Source organism: Stegastes partitus, unplaced genomic scaffold (genome assembly GCF_000690725.1).
Source record: "Stegastes partitus isolate 25-593 unplaced genomic scaffold, Stegastes_partitus-1.0.2 Scaffold4, whole genome shotgun sequence".
In the NCBI taxonomy this organism is placed as follows: Eukaryota; Metazoa; Chordata; class Actinopteri; family Pomacentridae; genus Stegastes; species Stegastes partitus.
Window position 1 is genome coordinate 1,268,623 of NW_007577735.1, and position 15,956 is coordinate 1,284,578.

Genomic DNA, 15,956 nt, shown 5'->3' on the forward strand with positions numbered 1-15,956 from the left:
GGGAAGCACAAAACTGCAAGCATATAGGCCACAGGAGCACAGCACACATTGGGCTTCTTATTTTGCCCTCTTCTCCTCATGCACATTAGCTTGTTATGTTGTTTGTGATGTTTCTATTTTTGAGAACATGGGATTGGGGAAAAAATGCACTTGCACTGCTACAATGCATAGCAGGGAATAGTGAGAACACAAATAAAAAACAGCCCCCAACCACCTTCCCACTCACCACTAATCCTCTCATGCCCTAATTGTGGGTACAGTCACCCCACATTCACTTCTTCAGGGAGAGAGAAAGAAAGTGTGCTAAGGCGCTGGCTTAGAACAGACCACCCTGTCTTCCCCTCAAAATGATTCCTCTGCCAGAAGACACCAGAACGGTAGGTGGTACTCTCTCTCCATTACATTTCACTTTTATCTCACTTCCCCTTTGCCTCTCCATCTTCCTGTCATTTCTAGCTCTCTTTTCTCTCCCTCTCCTCTCCTTCTACTGTAAACTGCCTAAGGTGATTATGGATTGTGACGGTTGTGGGTGGAGAAGGCGAATCCCTGTCTTTGTTTCCTTAAAATAGGTTTAATATACAATTACCCAATACAGTTGAGGACCTCTGCGAGATTGTTAACATGGGCTGTGGTACAAAGAAACATCACTGAGGTCAATATGATGCTTTCCATTGAAGAAGGGAAAAGAGGGGAGGTAGATTTGTACTTGCTACTGAGACTGCAGGTCTGCATATCTGCAGGATGTGCAAGAAATGAAACACGTACACTGGGGACACATTTAAACAGGCTAATAAACTCGACCATTTGATTTCTTTTAATCAAATACTCCATCTTTCAGCTGAACAGAATTCCACACCACAGGCCTCAGAAGAAGATGCTAGAAAGGAGGCAGCCACTGGTGGCTGGCTGTGTTTTGTCTGAACAGTGTTGCTACTGTTTGGAGGTCTGCATTGGAGCAGAGCCATGCCAGCCATTACAGCATCCCTCTATTTTCCTGTCTGGGTTTCTGTCTATCTCTCTCTCTCTCTCTCTCTCTCTCTCTCTCTCTCTCTCTCTTGTTCTCTCAGTGTGTCTGTCTCATACTGTCTCTCTTTCAGGCACAAAACCAAGGTGCACATTAGGTGCTGGTGCTGCACATTTGATGCTTGGCTGTCACTGTATCATTGTCTGGTGACATAAAGCGCAGTAAAGCACTGAGCAGTGATGAAGTGGAGAGGTTTTAAACCTGCGCTCACTGGCACATTTCTTGCCTTTCAACCAATGTCATTTGGAGAGTGTCATCATCCCACTGTGAAAGTAGCCAACCCCCACCCAAAATACTGAACNAGAGAGAGAGAGAGAGAGAGAGAGAGAGAGAGAGAGAGAGAGAGAGAGAGCTTCCTCCATGGTAGCACTTGCTCCATTATTCCGCTGGAAGCTTGATTAGACAGAGGGGGTAATTTACGAGCCACTTCATTGCCAATTCAACGGGCACATCACCTGTAAATAATTGAAACCCTTCATGTCCATTCCGACATAATCATATCGCTATCATGTTAATGTAACCAGCGGTGCTTTCCTTTGGGTCAGGCGCGGGACTACTTTAAATCTTGGCTGACCTGTCTTCATAACTCTCCCCAAGCACCAACCTCTCGCATGCAGAAAAAATAAAGATGATTGACTGCACTGAGAAATTATGAAAAATTAAAAAATACGGTAAACAAATACCAAACTTCCCTGCACCGCAACAGTGGGTTGGAGGTGTTGGAGGTGGAGGGCTGAATTTTGAACCAGTTTGTTAATTATTTTTGCTCATGAAGTGGATAAGGAAGATTCATCATCTTCTCATTTATTTATCTCTGTCAGAGTTCTATCAGTCAAGCTGCGGTAGGGAAAAAAAAAAAGGGCTGCAAGATTTGAATTGTAGTAGCTATTATGATAAGTTGAGGGAGACAAGAGGAACAAGAGCTATCAAGCCCCTTGCTTTTTATTGTAGGGAATTGTATCATTGTGGGAACTGTCTCTCTCAAACACTCTTAATTATACCAGCGCTTAAAAAAAATTGATGTTAAATTGATAGGTATTTTTCTTACTTCATTTTAAAAATGTCATGAATATTAATTAATCCAATCTGAAATGGTTCTCACCTTTCCATCTGCGCACTCCCCTCAAATGTGCATGACAAAAAGATGTGAATAATTTATCAATTGACTTATATTTGAATTGATTAATTCACTAATGCAAAATTAATATATGGCTATCCTGCACATTTCACCCTCTCCATCTACCATCTTTAATGAAGCAGTAAAAGTAGTAAGGGTGAATGAGGGAAGTGGGCAGGGGTATCTACCTATTACAAATGTAATAATTTTCATTGGAGTGTATCTTCCAGACTAAGACAGGTAAGAAATACTCCGAGCGGTTCCATGCTGAGTGAGTCAGTGCCCTCGGGAACAGCTTTCTGCATGGTTAGGTGATAAAAGAAAAAAAAAAATCAAATAGGCATGACATAAAGGGAGGGATGAAAACAAACTGCGGAGGTAGGCCAGATGGGTGAAGGGGAAAGGTTAAGTAAATAAAGGGGCTATGAACCTGAATGCTCTCTGTATTAGTGGCCCCGATGCAGAAGGCACACAGCAAGCCAGGTTGCTGCACTTTCTAGGTTGCTAAATGATGAGAAGGTGCAAGGGGTCAGTCCTGCCATTTGACGTTTTTACACATTTAATGGTGCCACATGGCAACTCGTCATCCGCTGTACTTCCTGTACTGGGAGGCTCAGTTGGGGCGAAGAAATGGGACAGAATGTGTGCCAGTGTGTGTGCGCGTGTGCGTTTTTGCACACTCATGTCGTGCCTGTTCTTTGCTGGTGATTCACCCAGCTCTCTGGCAGCTATCCAGGACCTATTTTCTCCTTCTCTTTACATAACAGCAAACAGTATCATTGAAGCAGGGTGTCCTGTCCTTTCTCTTCCTTCTCCTCATCCTCCTCTTCTTGTTCCCTTGCCACTTCCTGTGCTTCCTTTCCCCCCATCCTCCACCTTCCTGTATGAGTGGGAGCTTTTAGGACCTAACAGTGTGTTGCTCTGTGGTGCTGCTGTACCACCCATGGGACCGCCAAGTAGCCAGTCAGGAACAGTTCTCGGACCACACCCAAAGCACAGACCAGATTCCAGGGAATGGCATGGAGAGGTGCGTGGGATGGGAAGCTGTTTTTGGCTGAAATGCCCCCCAGGGCTTTCTAAAGGCCCAGAATCTGCTATCCGTTACACCATATGCCTACAGGACAGCACCCAACTGGGCACCAGAGCACGATGGGCTGAAAATAGGGACTCACAGTCACAATCCTTACCGTACCGGCCAACATACGGCCATTCGGCACCAACAGAGCAGTGTGACAAGGTGGAAGAAAATGGTACAAGGGGGGGTGGGGAGCAGAGGGGGGTTGAAAATAGAAAATCAAGGAGGTAAAAGGAGAAAAGCTGAAGAGAGCTTAGTTTGTGGGGAGAGATGAGGATGAGGGATGAGGGTAAGGCAGTGTGTCTGTGTGTTGCGAGTGTCAGGGTGTGTGTAGGAGAGAAGTGTAGGCAGGGTTTAGTGTCTGGACTGCTCAGTGACTCAGGTGTGAATAATACGTTAGGTCTACTTTGTGTGTGTAAGAAAGAGAGCCGGGGGGTAGAGAGAGAGAGAGCATAGCGGAGTGCTGGGTCGGTGCAGGGTTGGTCGTCTATGTGTCTAGGTGGTGGAGGGTGAGCTCAGCTGTGTCTATGGCCTGCTCCACGACAGCCAGTATGCACGCTGCTCACCGGTGCAGAAGCGCTAATTGAATTAAGTCTTTATTATCAGGCTGCAGAGGCAGCACTTCTTCCCATCTCGGCCCGCTTGGCTGACACTTTCTCCTTGAACACCTGCTTGACATCAACTTCCTCCTCTATTTATTTATCCCCTCTCTCCTGTGGCCAGCTACTGGCTGCACTTCTCCCTCCCCTCCACCTCTTTCTCCATATTGGCATGCCGAGCAAGACTAGGCGTGCTTAATTTTCACACTGCTTTTGTCTATCTGCACTGCACAATACTTCTCCACCTGGAGAGCCTGACTTGGATACCTTCACCACAGCCCTATACGTCAATGTCTATTTCCATACAAAAAGGGACACATAATAAAAAGGATTAATTCCAAAGACTGATCCTGCCCTTCTTGGCCTTCAGCAGCAGCCCCGTTGAGCGTAGAGGGAATAAAGGCGATAAAGCTAGATGATGTTCTATGCTCTGTTGAATGGTCTCTGGTGGGCAAGCTGGCCAGGGTAATATACAGCAGCTGGGATGCGAACTAACATATATCTAGTCCCCTGTCCATTTCCACTAGCCTCAGGCTCAAGCTGCTTCCCTGGGCTCGGCTTGGGCATTACTTTAGAGGACAGACAAACAAGAGGCACTATTAAGTTGGCTAGGAGTCTGAGGCCTAGGCACTTGGCACAGCACTAGCTGTAATCTATTGACCGTTTGCATTCTCCCTCCCATGCCCCAAAACCACAGGACTTTTCTCTATCTGTCAGTTGAATCCATTGCTCACCTCCCTCCATCTCTATCTGCTGTTTACCCACACTATTTTTCTCTTTTTTCTCTCCCTCGCTCTATGTCAGCTCAATCCCCCTCTATTCCATCTTTCTCCTGCTCTTTCGTCTATTTGCGTAAATCCTTTGCCCCCTCACTCCTTCTCCTCCTCTCCACATCCATCACTATTCCTCCCATCTCCATCTCATCTGTTCGCTTCTCTTATCGACATGTTTCCATTTTCTAAACTGCTCTCACTCAATCATATTCACTCTTCTTTCAGCGACCATTTTTCATTTTCTCTCTCTCTTTCATTCACTCTTACTTCATGCTCCCTGGGTTCACCTCACTCCTGTCCTTTCTGCTTTCCCTGGTGGGCTTTATTTTACCCAGCTCGCAAGGCCCCAGGTGGGCATGGCTGCCCTTGTCAGGGTTGGAAGCAGCGGGGTACAGTGTCCTCCAGGGCCTGACACAATGGGGCAACCAAGTGTCACTATGCAACAAACTAAACTTTTCCTCATGATGAGCTGGGATAAAAACAACAGAAGAGAATAAGGACAAGCACAGGAAAGAGACGCAGGCGAACACACTGGTTCACCTCTCCCAACAGTCTCTTCGCATTTACTTGACATGCTGGCTTTTTTTTCCCAGAACTCGGACTCGATTCAGTGCCATATGTCCCACCGTCTTCATTTCAATGTGATCTTATCAAATACCTCTTTATCTTTTGTGGCTCTTTTTCTGTATGCATCCCCCTTTCTTCGTGCCATCTCCCCGCTCTCTTTCCTTTCCTATGCCTCTCTCTCACTCCCTCTCCTGCTGCTCCTGTCCTCTTCCACTCTCCTCTGAAATTCTGCCAGCCAACGAATGCCACAAAGCATTAGGACCAAACACTATCAGACGCCCTTCTCAGGCACATCCTACACATCAGCGGTCCACCACAACATACATAAACAGAGAGGCACACACGCACGCAGAAAGTCCAGCACTTCCTCACACCATTTGCCAGACTTGGTGACAGAAACGGAGTTTACACATAGGCCTAGAGAGGTCTTAGTCACAGTGACAGACTCACCCAGATACTACCCTCTCTTATTAAAAAGGCACACATGCAGCATACACAAGCACTCTATTGTTAATTCAAAACACACTCAGCTTCACTTGTAATTACGCACACACGCGCCACCGCAATACATTCATAAATGCCTGCATATGTTCATCCACAATGCCGTTTTCAAATGCATAATCACGGTCTCTCAAGCTCGCAGACATACTGTGTGCATACGCATGAGTACATTTACGTATGTACACACATGCGTAAACACAATCCCCTCTATTTCCTTCCGACAGTCACACACGCCACGATCTGCACAGGCTCCATACACAATAGCAAACACCATACACAATGGCAAACAAACAGTCATTAGTAGATTTCAGGCTGCCTCTCAGTTCTGCTCCACTCTGTTGTTGTTGTACCCGCGCCTCTGGGGTGGCGCCACTGCTGTAGGTTTTAATAAAAGCATTGTCTTTGGAAGCTGTCTAAAGGGACTCGGTTTCATTTTGGAGTGCTGCTGCTGCTGTTGCTGTGGATGTGGGAGGAGAGAGGGCTATTGCGCTGGGACGTGGGGGCGGCTAGGTTCAGTGTCATTGCGGGGCCCTCCAAGGACTGGTGCTTATTGTTTGATAGTTTCAATATACAATGTGTGTGTGTGAGAGAGAGAGCGAGGGTGTGTCAGTGTGTGTGTGTGTATGTGTGTGTGTGTGTGTGTGTGCTCTGTGGTCATGTAAGCACATGTGTAAATTTATGCATTCCAAATTTATGTGGAAGTCAAGGCAAATAGCTGACACAACCCACCACTTCAACTTTCAGCTACAACAAGTCTACTGTAGCTTTATACTCCGCAAGTGAGAGGTTATATAAATAAACACACACATGACAGGCGCAGAAGCTCTCTCTCTCTCTGTTGTGTTTTGAGATGGGTTGCTGTTAACCAATCCTATAAAACAAACAGTGGAGACAAGAAACACTAATGTGCAACTGCTCCACCATGAAACCGTGTTATGTTTAGAGGGATTGCTCGGGATAACGAGCTATCTCTATACGACACACAGGTGTCCATTAGCTCTTTGGGCTGACCAATCTGTGACACCATCTAGTCAATAGTTACTCCATCTGTCAGCATTCAAACACCTCTGAGAAAGCCCCTCGAGGAGACATTTGTGTCATTTATGATGGACAATGAATGCCTGCTCTCAACAGGAGCACAATGTTACACCCATGATGAGGTCAAATAAAATGTTATTGTCTAGATTTGGAACCACAATTCTTTGCCTTCCTTCTGTTTTCACCCTTCTCCCACAGGCGCCTTCAGATCCCATCAGGTGAAGCAACACGGACACATCTTTAAAAAGGCAAAAGGAAAGAATGACTATGGCTATCTGGAAGGATGCAGTAGAGGAAAATCCTAATTCTCCCCTTTAAGTGTGTTCCCTCCTGTGGAGTGAAGGTACGGGGTAACGGCCATCTTAAATCACAGCCTGGCCGTGGCCTTCATTAAAGCCATAATGCCAGGCTCTCCCTTTAATGGAAATGGAAGCCTGCGAGGCTGTGGGTGTAAATTAAAGTGTAAGGCCCGAGTAGGGAAAGATTTCCCCAGCTCTGACAGGTGCGGCCTGAATTAGCTGTAGTGCTGTTCAAGCAGTCAGTGGGAGAACACTGGTATTGATTTTAAGCACTGTTGCACTTCCTATCTGAAAGGGAATGTGTATTACCAGAGCTAAGCACATCAATCACTCAGCATTCCACCACTCTCCCCTGGCATGCTTCAGATTTTGAAATGATAAACAAACAAAAACAGACCCAAACAAAAGACAGCACTGGCTGTACTGTTACTACACGGGCTTCGCTCCTGCACATCAGCATTAGCCTTGTAAAATACATCTGTGCATGTATGCAATTGGTCCACTTCATCTTGTCTTCCTTATGTTGACAGAATGCCATCTCTATTCAGGGCATGTCCTGTGTTGCGTGTCACCTTGATCAAACAGCTGGCGTCAGCTCCTTGAGCTCTGGCTGTGGCCCACTCCCATGTTTATGACCTGCATGTGTCAGAGTTGTTACATGCATGCAGTGCAGCCATGCAGCGCTGTGCCTCTCTGAGTATGACCCTGCTGCTTATCTCTGCCTCCCATCATACCCTGCTGACCCGGTCTAAAGGCACTGGCTGGGGGAGAATTAGCCTACTTAGCCTATTCCCCACAGGGGTCAACCCACACACAGACACGCAGACAGCACACCCACAATCAAATGCAAACACGCCGACCCACATGCAACCGAAGATGCGCGATGACAAACGATAAGGGAGCACTTAGCCACAGGTGTCCCGAGAATGACCTTTAACCTGTGACCTTGTGCAGAAAGCTTTTCATAAAGAGGCCTGCCATCAATCAGCCCCCATCAATCACACAAATATGCCACATCCTTTCACTCCCTCTAACCTTTCCTGGCCACAACATCCATCACTACACCCCAGCTTTTCACTGACATCTGGAAAAATACAAACACTTCACAACCTTTTCCCCCTGACTCCCCTCTTGGGAAACACACACACATGCAGTAAACACACACGTCTTGTCCCACGGTGACGGCTCTTCAAAAACATGGGATGTGCTGTTGTGTTGTCAGGTGATCTGTAGGTGGACACTAGAAGCTGCTCCCAGATGACACGTCTGGGATATCAGCACCTGTACTGAGATGTGACACTGGGTTGAAATCCCTGAGCACACCGGCTACTGCATAACAGACAGGCAGTGGTGACAGACTGCGGCCGTGAGCATCCTGAGGACCATTTGGATGGAAAGTCACCGGATCAAAGGTCTCTCACAACTCACACACGAGTCATTTTTTGGCCGTCCCATGCAGGAGGGTGCCACGACTGTGACATTTGTAGTAGCAAAAACATGGTTAAAATAGGACGTTATTTTAACCCTTTTATATGTTTTCCTTCCTACAGCAAGAAAACAGCCCATGCATATTGTAGAGAGTGTAACAAACGTGATCCTAATTTCAACAATACAGACTGCATCTCATGATTGACTGAGCCTGGCATTGGATTCATTTTTGGTGAGTAGAGGCTTGAGAGGAAGGGGAATTCTTGATTTTGAAAATAAATAAAAACATTTTAAAAAGGAATGAAAAAACAGAGGTGAGCTCAGTGCTCTTTCGGCCTATAATTACACCAGAGAACATATTCTAATTGGCAGTGTCTTTATGCAGAACTATTATCAACGTCCCTCCGAGGCAGTGGAAGAGAGCAGGGGTGGGGAGAGAGACGTGAGCAATGGGTTCTATGTCACTAAGCCCAGGGTCCATTTACACATGGATGAGGATTGCTAATAATGCCAACATAGCAAGTCCAGCTCACAGAAAAAAAGATAAAGAAAGGTTTAACATAGCTGAGCTGATTCCAAATGCATCGAACATGTAAACTTTAGTGAAGGGGTGATTGTGTGAACAGGCTGTATTTGCTGTAGCAGTGAAATGACTGCGTGGTCTAACAGTGTGGCAGTAACGCTTGAGACAGTCCATTTGAGGCCAATGACGCCAATACTGGAGCTGTCCAATATAAAAAAAAGATTAGCCAAAGCTAATCAAACAAAGAGCTGTCTACTGCTGTCAAATATAGAGGAACAGTATCAAAAAATCACATGTATTATTAATTATTATCCAGCATATGTTAGATAATTACATCGCAGCATATTCTGGAACAAATACATTTACTGACATTAAATTTCATGCATTAGAATTTGCTGAAAGGCCATAAGGACATGTTCTTCATTTGCAAATTGGCCCTATATGTATCAGCATACATTAGCAAAATAAATGAAGTGCAGTGCCGGGACCCCTATTTTATTTCAAATATCACAGTAGCTCTTGGCATTTTGTTCCACATGTGGGTGTAAAGTGTGACCCAGACAGCTGAGTGGTGGATGTACAGATGGATAGGAACACATTAACATACCATTCAAAGCAGATGCTGCACCAGTGGATATCATTTTAATTGGTGTGCGATAAGGCAATTATTAGTCAATATTAATATTCTATCATTAATCTGCAAACTGTAAACTTTTCTGAACAGCCATGAGCAGTCTGTAATATTAAACATCCTACACTGAACTTGAAGGTGGTTGCAAGCTGTGCATGAGGAAAATTGTCTGAGTGAAAAAAAAAAATAAAAAAAATATGTAAAACCAAAAATGGAAATTTTGGCTCCCTGAATGTAATACTTGTGGGGCTATGAATCTTAACTTATGCTTTAAAAGAGGGCAGAAGTGTAATTGTCTTACCTTGTTTTAGGGGATGTCGTTAGCCATTCTTCATGCTTTTCAAATGTTATCAAGTAAGCTGCGATCTCCTGTGAAAAAGAGAAGAGAGGAGAGAGGAAGGGAGTGAGGCTTAGATATGTCATCTTTAATCACTGTTCTCTTGTGTTTGTAATACATCGGTGAGACTGCTTCATTGATATTCAGACAGTCTAACCAGCAGCACAAACACAGGAAAGACGGAAACAGGGGCAGTGCTCGGGAGTTCAGGCAGGTAAATGCAGACTGGTAAAGTAAAATGAAAGACAGAAGTGGAATGCAGCTGAGGTCAGATCATCTTCTGAGACCATCTTTGTTACGAAAGCTTTGATCAAGTTCTCCTCTGAGGACATCAAGGTGCTCTCAGAAAGATTGACGTCTCTGTGTTTGAGAGTGAGCAGCTTTTAACATTTTTGGTCCGATCCTCCCCCAAATCCCTTTGATCTGCCCTTGACACTCCTCTATGGATCAATCCACTCTTTAACCTTTGAATAATAATTATACGCCAGTCTCACAATATTGACATGTGTGTGTACTGCTACTTCAGAAAAGGCTGTAGATCCTTTGGAGTCAGTTGTGTACAAAGAGATGCTATAGACACTGAAGTTAAAAAAAAAAAAAAAAAAAAAGCCCAAACTGCCACTGGCATAAATAGAGATACTTCAAACACTTTCATGTTTCCCATGCTCGCCCTGCCTACTGCATCAGTCTGACTGTAAGGGGGAACACGCTAGACCATACCCGGCCATTTTCTCACCAAACTAATGGGCAGAAATAAAAGCACTTTGGATGCTGGTAGACAACCTAATGATTACCAGCGACAGCCAGCAATTCACATTTCAGCAAGAACATTTGTCAGACTCTTAGAGAGAGCTAGACACAAGGACAGACCTGCTGCCATCTTCCACAAAACATTGTCTTTTCGGTTTCTAAGGACGCGCGTCTCTCCTCATGTTGGAGTGTCAACAAACCTTTAAGAGTAAATGTGCTGTTCCAATATTGGCTTGCTTGGCGTGTGAAGCTTGAGTTTGACAGAGGCCTCCTCTGAGAGACTATGTTGTTACTCAACCTGTCCGGACGGGGCAATAATATCTGCAAAACTGGCAGCTTTAAACCTCTAAAGCGGAAGACTGGAAAAATATTAAGCATACTGTACAGTATGTGGCACCACAAAGCCTTCCCAAAAAAACCAAGCCAGTTGTTTTTGAGTCTCCTCTGGACTGTTTCTTTCCTCCTTTTTCCCTTTGAATGCACACACTAAAGTATGCACCACTGCGAGGAGGCTCCCAATGGCGCTTCAAAGCTGTGTCACAAGTGTGACCTGGCACAGACACAGCACACTGGCGATAGCCCATAGGGATGCTGCAGGGCGCTGCGGTGCGAGGGGTTCCCAGGCTGGCAGGGGTCCCAACAGAGAGGGGGTGGTAGCATGACTGGCACTGTTGCCTCCAGGTGCAGGCTGGGAGATAATGCTGTGTTGATTAACTTCCCGTTCTCTTGCCATAACGACCGGAGGCACCGAAGCAATGACAAGATGGAGTCTTGAATTAAGAAAAAGACAGGAAGGGGATGAGGCTGTCAAGAGGAGCTCTGGGATTCTCCTCCCTTTTACAACTTATGCTTCGACATAAAATAGAAAAAAAAAAACAATAAAGCAAATGAAAAGTAGCCACAGTCCACAACCTTGTCGATTGGATGAGCTACAAACTTGTTCTGTTGATATGAAAGCATACGGAGAATGTGTGACGTTAGTTGAGCCAACAACAATTACATTGTTCGAAGGTGAAAAAAAATGCTTAATAGGGTCACAGTGACGTTACTTTTCTGCATACATTTATACGTAAATTATGCTAACACGGCAGTGATTAGATTAATCCCTGCTATTCTGTGTTCATTTTGGGAGGGATAAATGGCAGCGGGAAGCTCCTTCAGTGACCTCTGCGCCTGTTAGCACACAGCCCTTCCCATCACTCTTGTCTTAAAGTCAAGTCACAGTCTCAGCCTCAGTATGAAATAGGGGGCCACATGGTCTCGTATTTTGAAAAATTAAAACCAAAAAAAAAAAAAGGAAAAAAGAGCTAGCATGCCTCTACTTCTGGCTCTTTGCTCACCCCTCCCTCTCTGAACAGATGCCAGGGATTATTCCAACCCCCCGACCAGCCATAAAGGTGCAATAATCTTATGGTGAGGAAACAAACAAAAACAGACGTGCAGCCATTAAACAGCTGCAAGGAGACAAAGTTTGCATGGGCGGCATAATGAGAGGCTAGCATGCGTTCAGGTTGAGCAAACACGCTTGCGGGTTAGTGCAAGAGGGGTGGAGGGGGAAACGGGCAAGCAGTGCGCAGAACACTGATGGTGCATCAAAGTCAAACCAGCAGCTGTCAATGGGCTCTGGACTCTATCTGCTGACCTCACTGCCTCTGGCCTGCTCTCCGTCACTGGGGAAATATTCAGAGGAGGCTCTCTGCACACACAGCTCCTACCTCGCTCTCACTCTTAGGTCAGAATCCACCTTATGCAAGGTTGTTTGTACTTCGCTCCTTTATACCTCAGCCTCCCTGCTGACATGATCCTTGCTGGGATTTTATCTCTAGGTGTTGTTAAAATAAAATGCACGATATATGCAGAATACATCACTTACTGCGATGTATTCTGCATAGCCTAAATTAAGGCAAACTCCCTTGCAAGCCTGATCTAAATAAATAATAATCAGCACAAGCTAACAGTGAACCGGAGAGTAACTATGAGCAATACCTCCTCTAATTGACACGGCGGGGGTAAAAAAAAAAAAAAAAAGAAAGAGGCCCTTTCATTTTCCAGGGGAAAGAACAACCCGGAGCTGTTTGTTGTAACCCAGCCATCTCATTTGTTTCTTTTGTCTCTGTAAAAGCTGCGACACACTGTTAGCAGAGGGGGCCGCCCCAGAACATGACGGAGCAGTCTAGCAGTTTCAGGGCTGATGGAGATGGAGAGCCAAGAGTGTTGGTGTGTGTGTCTGTTTCCGTCTACCGAGTTACAATCAGAAGGCCTGATTACCGGTTACCTGTCTGTGCCTGGCACGTTATTAACATGCTCTTCAGAGGGTGTCACTCCTGTACTCATCAATGTGTCACCCCTTTAGTTTTCTCTTCTCATAGCCTCCACACACACCGTCTCACTCACTCTCATTCTTTTCTTTCCCATAACCGCCGGGGTGAAAAGGAAAGCCACCATGAGAAAATTTTCATTTTGAGATGACTGGCTTTTACTGTCTCGCTTTTCAAATGATATTTTCAGTCTAGAGGTACAACGTTTTCTCCAGAGAGAATCAGCTTTTGAAATGTCTACCTATTTGAAATTGGAGATGACACTAACATATTCATCCCATTTCAATTCTTTGCACCAAGAAAGGGGGAAATGGGAGCAGGAGAGGTAAACTCTCAGAAAAAAAAATGTAGACTATTTGACTCATCCCGTATTCTAATTGTCTGAAAATTTATGTTTCTAGACCCGATCAGACGGATTTCATTAGACCTCTGCCCTTTCTTTCTTCATGACGCCAATGTTTGACGGAGATATTCCATAGAAGATTCACTGTTCTGGGATGACTTGAGGCTAGATTGTTTTGCCGTAGCTTCTGATTCTCCATCTCAATAGCAACTTTGATTTATGGGAGAAAAGAGAAGTGTTGAGAGGACCAACGCTTCAGCATTTGGATGACAGGCCTGATCACTTGAAACAACTGTCGCTGTTCCATTAGAAGGAGAGATAGGAGTCTTTTGGCATTATCTCAGGACACATCAGACACCTGTCTCTAAACACCATCAATAACGTCTCCTTCTGCATCCACAGCGCATTTCAGCTGACAGAAAATGAGAGGTGGGAATGATACAAAGCCGCGAGACAAAACACGTCTTCCCTGCTTTCCTTTTGTGCCACCCCTACATGGAAACACTCACAGTTACCTCATTGTCTGAGAATTCAGTGTCAGTTTTTAAAACCCACAATCTACTACACATTATGTAAAAACATAGAGTAATGACTCATTCTTTGTGAGCTCAGCCATTTAAATCTGGTCTTCATCACCCAAAAAAAAAATAAAAAATTACAGCATATGTTTGTCCATTACTGTATTATTCCAGTTATACTGGTGCTCTAGTGACACTAATGAAAATGCACTTAATGAATAGCTGTATTAGAAAAACTAACTTTAGCAACCGTATTGATTGCAGTAAAAGCTTGAGCTAATGAAATGAATATGAGAGAGCAGGAAGATGTGAAAGAATAGATGGAGCAAAGTTTGGTTAGAGAGCAGAGCACAGCGCCTCCAGCCTGCCTCATGGTGAAGTCTAGGGAATGCATCCTCAAAGCCTTGACCTTGCCCTGCACTTGAAAGCAGGAAGTGGATGAGAGGGGGACAAGGGAGGGATACGGTTAGAGGAGCCTTCCCTGATGACCTGGGTTTTGCTGTGGAGTGCCAGGTCATCTGATATTTCCTCCAGGGCAGCCCAGGAAACCAACCTTCCCAGAGCCAGGCGCAAATGGACTGGAGGGTGCTCAGGGAGGGTGGAGGGGTTTGCTGAAACACCAGGCTATCGCAAAATTATACTCCCCCCCCCCCACCAAAAAAATTCAAATGCAATTAGACACAGATAGAGATGAGCACTGAAGAAAGGGATGGAGAAGGAGGGTAAGAGAGTTACTGAAAAGGGAGAAGATAATCAAAAAGAAGAGACGAGGAAGAAAGTTTAAAGTTTTTCCCCATGACAATGATAAATGCATTTAAAACAGGAGAAGTGTGAAGGTATGGTGATTAAAAAAGCGTGCTTTGGTTCGATTCTGCAAGCAAAAGCGCCTTAGCTGAATTATTTTGGGGTTTTTGTTTATACTTCATGAATTCTTAATGTACTAGCAATAATGTATCACACACTGTATCTATGTAATCTCATATGGCCATATTACTCTTTTAAGCTAGGGGAAAGTAGTGAGGTGGAGTGAATCTATTTTAGCAAGCTGTAACCTCCAGCTAGCCTTTAAGATTGTTTGAGCACATCTTATAATAAGATGCAGTGGATCCTCTATCAAGACAAATGGTCAGGACAGAGGGAAAGAGAGAAAGTGAGAGAGATGAGTCAGAAACACAGACATGGGAGGAGAGTGAGAGAGTTGAGAAAGTGAAAGTAAGCAACAATAGAGTATGGAGCTGTTGACAGCTGCACTTGGCATCTGTGGAAGAGGAGTGAGGCTGTTCTATGAGTCCCTGCGCTGGGTTAAAAAGATGCCCTCTCCAGCATACTGCTCATTAGGACCTGCATGGGGTTTCCCTACTGAAAGGGAGGGGTGGAAGTCACACTGTGTCCACTCTGCTACTCCACTGTTAGGAGCAACAGAGTTGTTCTGCTCCATACCAAATCCAAAACCACAAACCATCTACCATCTTGCATTTTGACAACTGATGTGTCAGATAGAAAAGTGCATGACCATGGCAAGACAAACTTCTACAGGGGAACAGTGAGCTAGCACAAAAATAAATAAATAAATAAATATTAAAAAGCATGTTCATTCACGCGTTACACCTAACTTAGTTTCTTATCACACAATGTATACTTTCACCACAAAAGGCCTCACCATATGTTTAAAACACACCTCGGGCAATTTTGCTCTTTTTGTCCATCTCGCTCACGGTGCACCTTATCAGCTCCTCGCCATACAGGAGGTGGAAAGAGCGAGACGAGCCGTCCGCTGGCCTACATTATACATAGTTCTGGGATCAATTTGGCATTGATCCTGGATAGCTTAGATGTTTTCCAGTAGTTGGTCAATGCCTCTCTTCACATTTCTGCTTGGCATGCTGGTCATAAGATTGTTCTGAAAAAGGAGGCATTCTCATGGGGAGACTCCTCTCACTCCTCAACGCCTCCCTGCTCCCACAATCAATGTTACCTACAACAACTGCTCTGCCAGCACTCTCCTTTTTTGTTTAGTATATCACTTCTATACACGTTCGTGCAAGAACAAGACTTAGCATTAGGCGACAAAAGTGGCAGAGGAGGAGTCTTGCCTTGGGGAGGGTGGGGATGAGT

General features: G+C 45.0%; 1 protein-coding gene across 1 annotated transcript in view; it reads right to left on the minus strand.

Moving 5' to 3' along the window:
• camta1a (calmodulin binding transcription activator 1a) overlaps window positions 1-15,956 on the minus strand; it is a 282,405-nt gene that overhangs the window by 146,014 nt on the left and 120,435 nt on the right. The window contains exon 4 of the mRNA XM_008278556.1: window positions 9,877-9,944. Coding sequence (XP_008276778.1) covers window positions 9,877-9,944 — 68 coding nt within the window. The remainder of the gene's footprint in view (window positions 1-9,876; window positions 9,945-15,956) is intronic.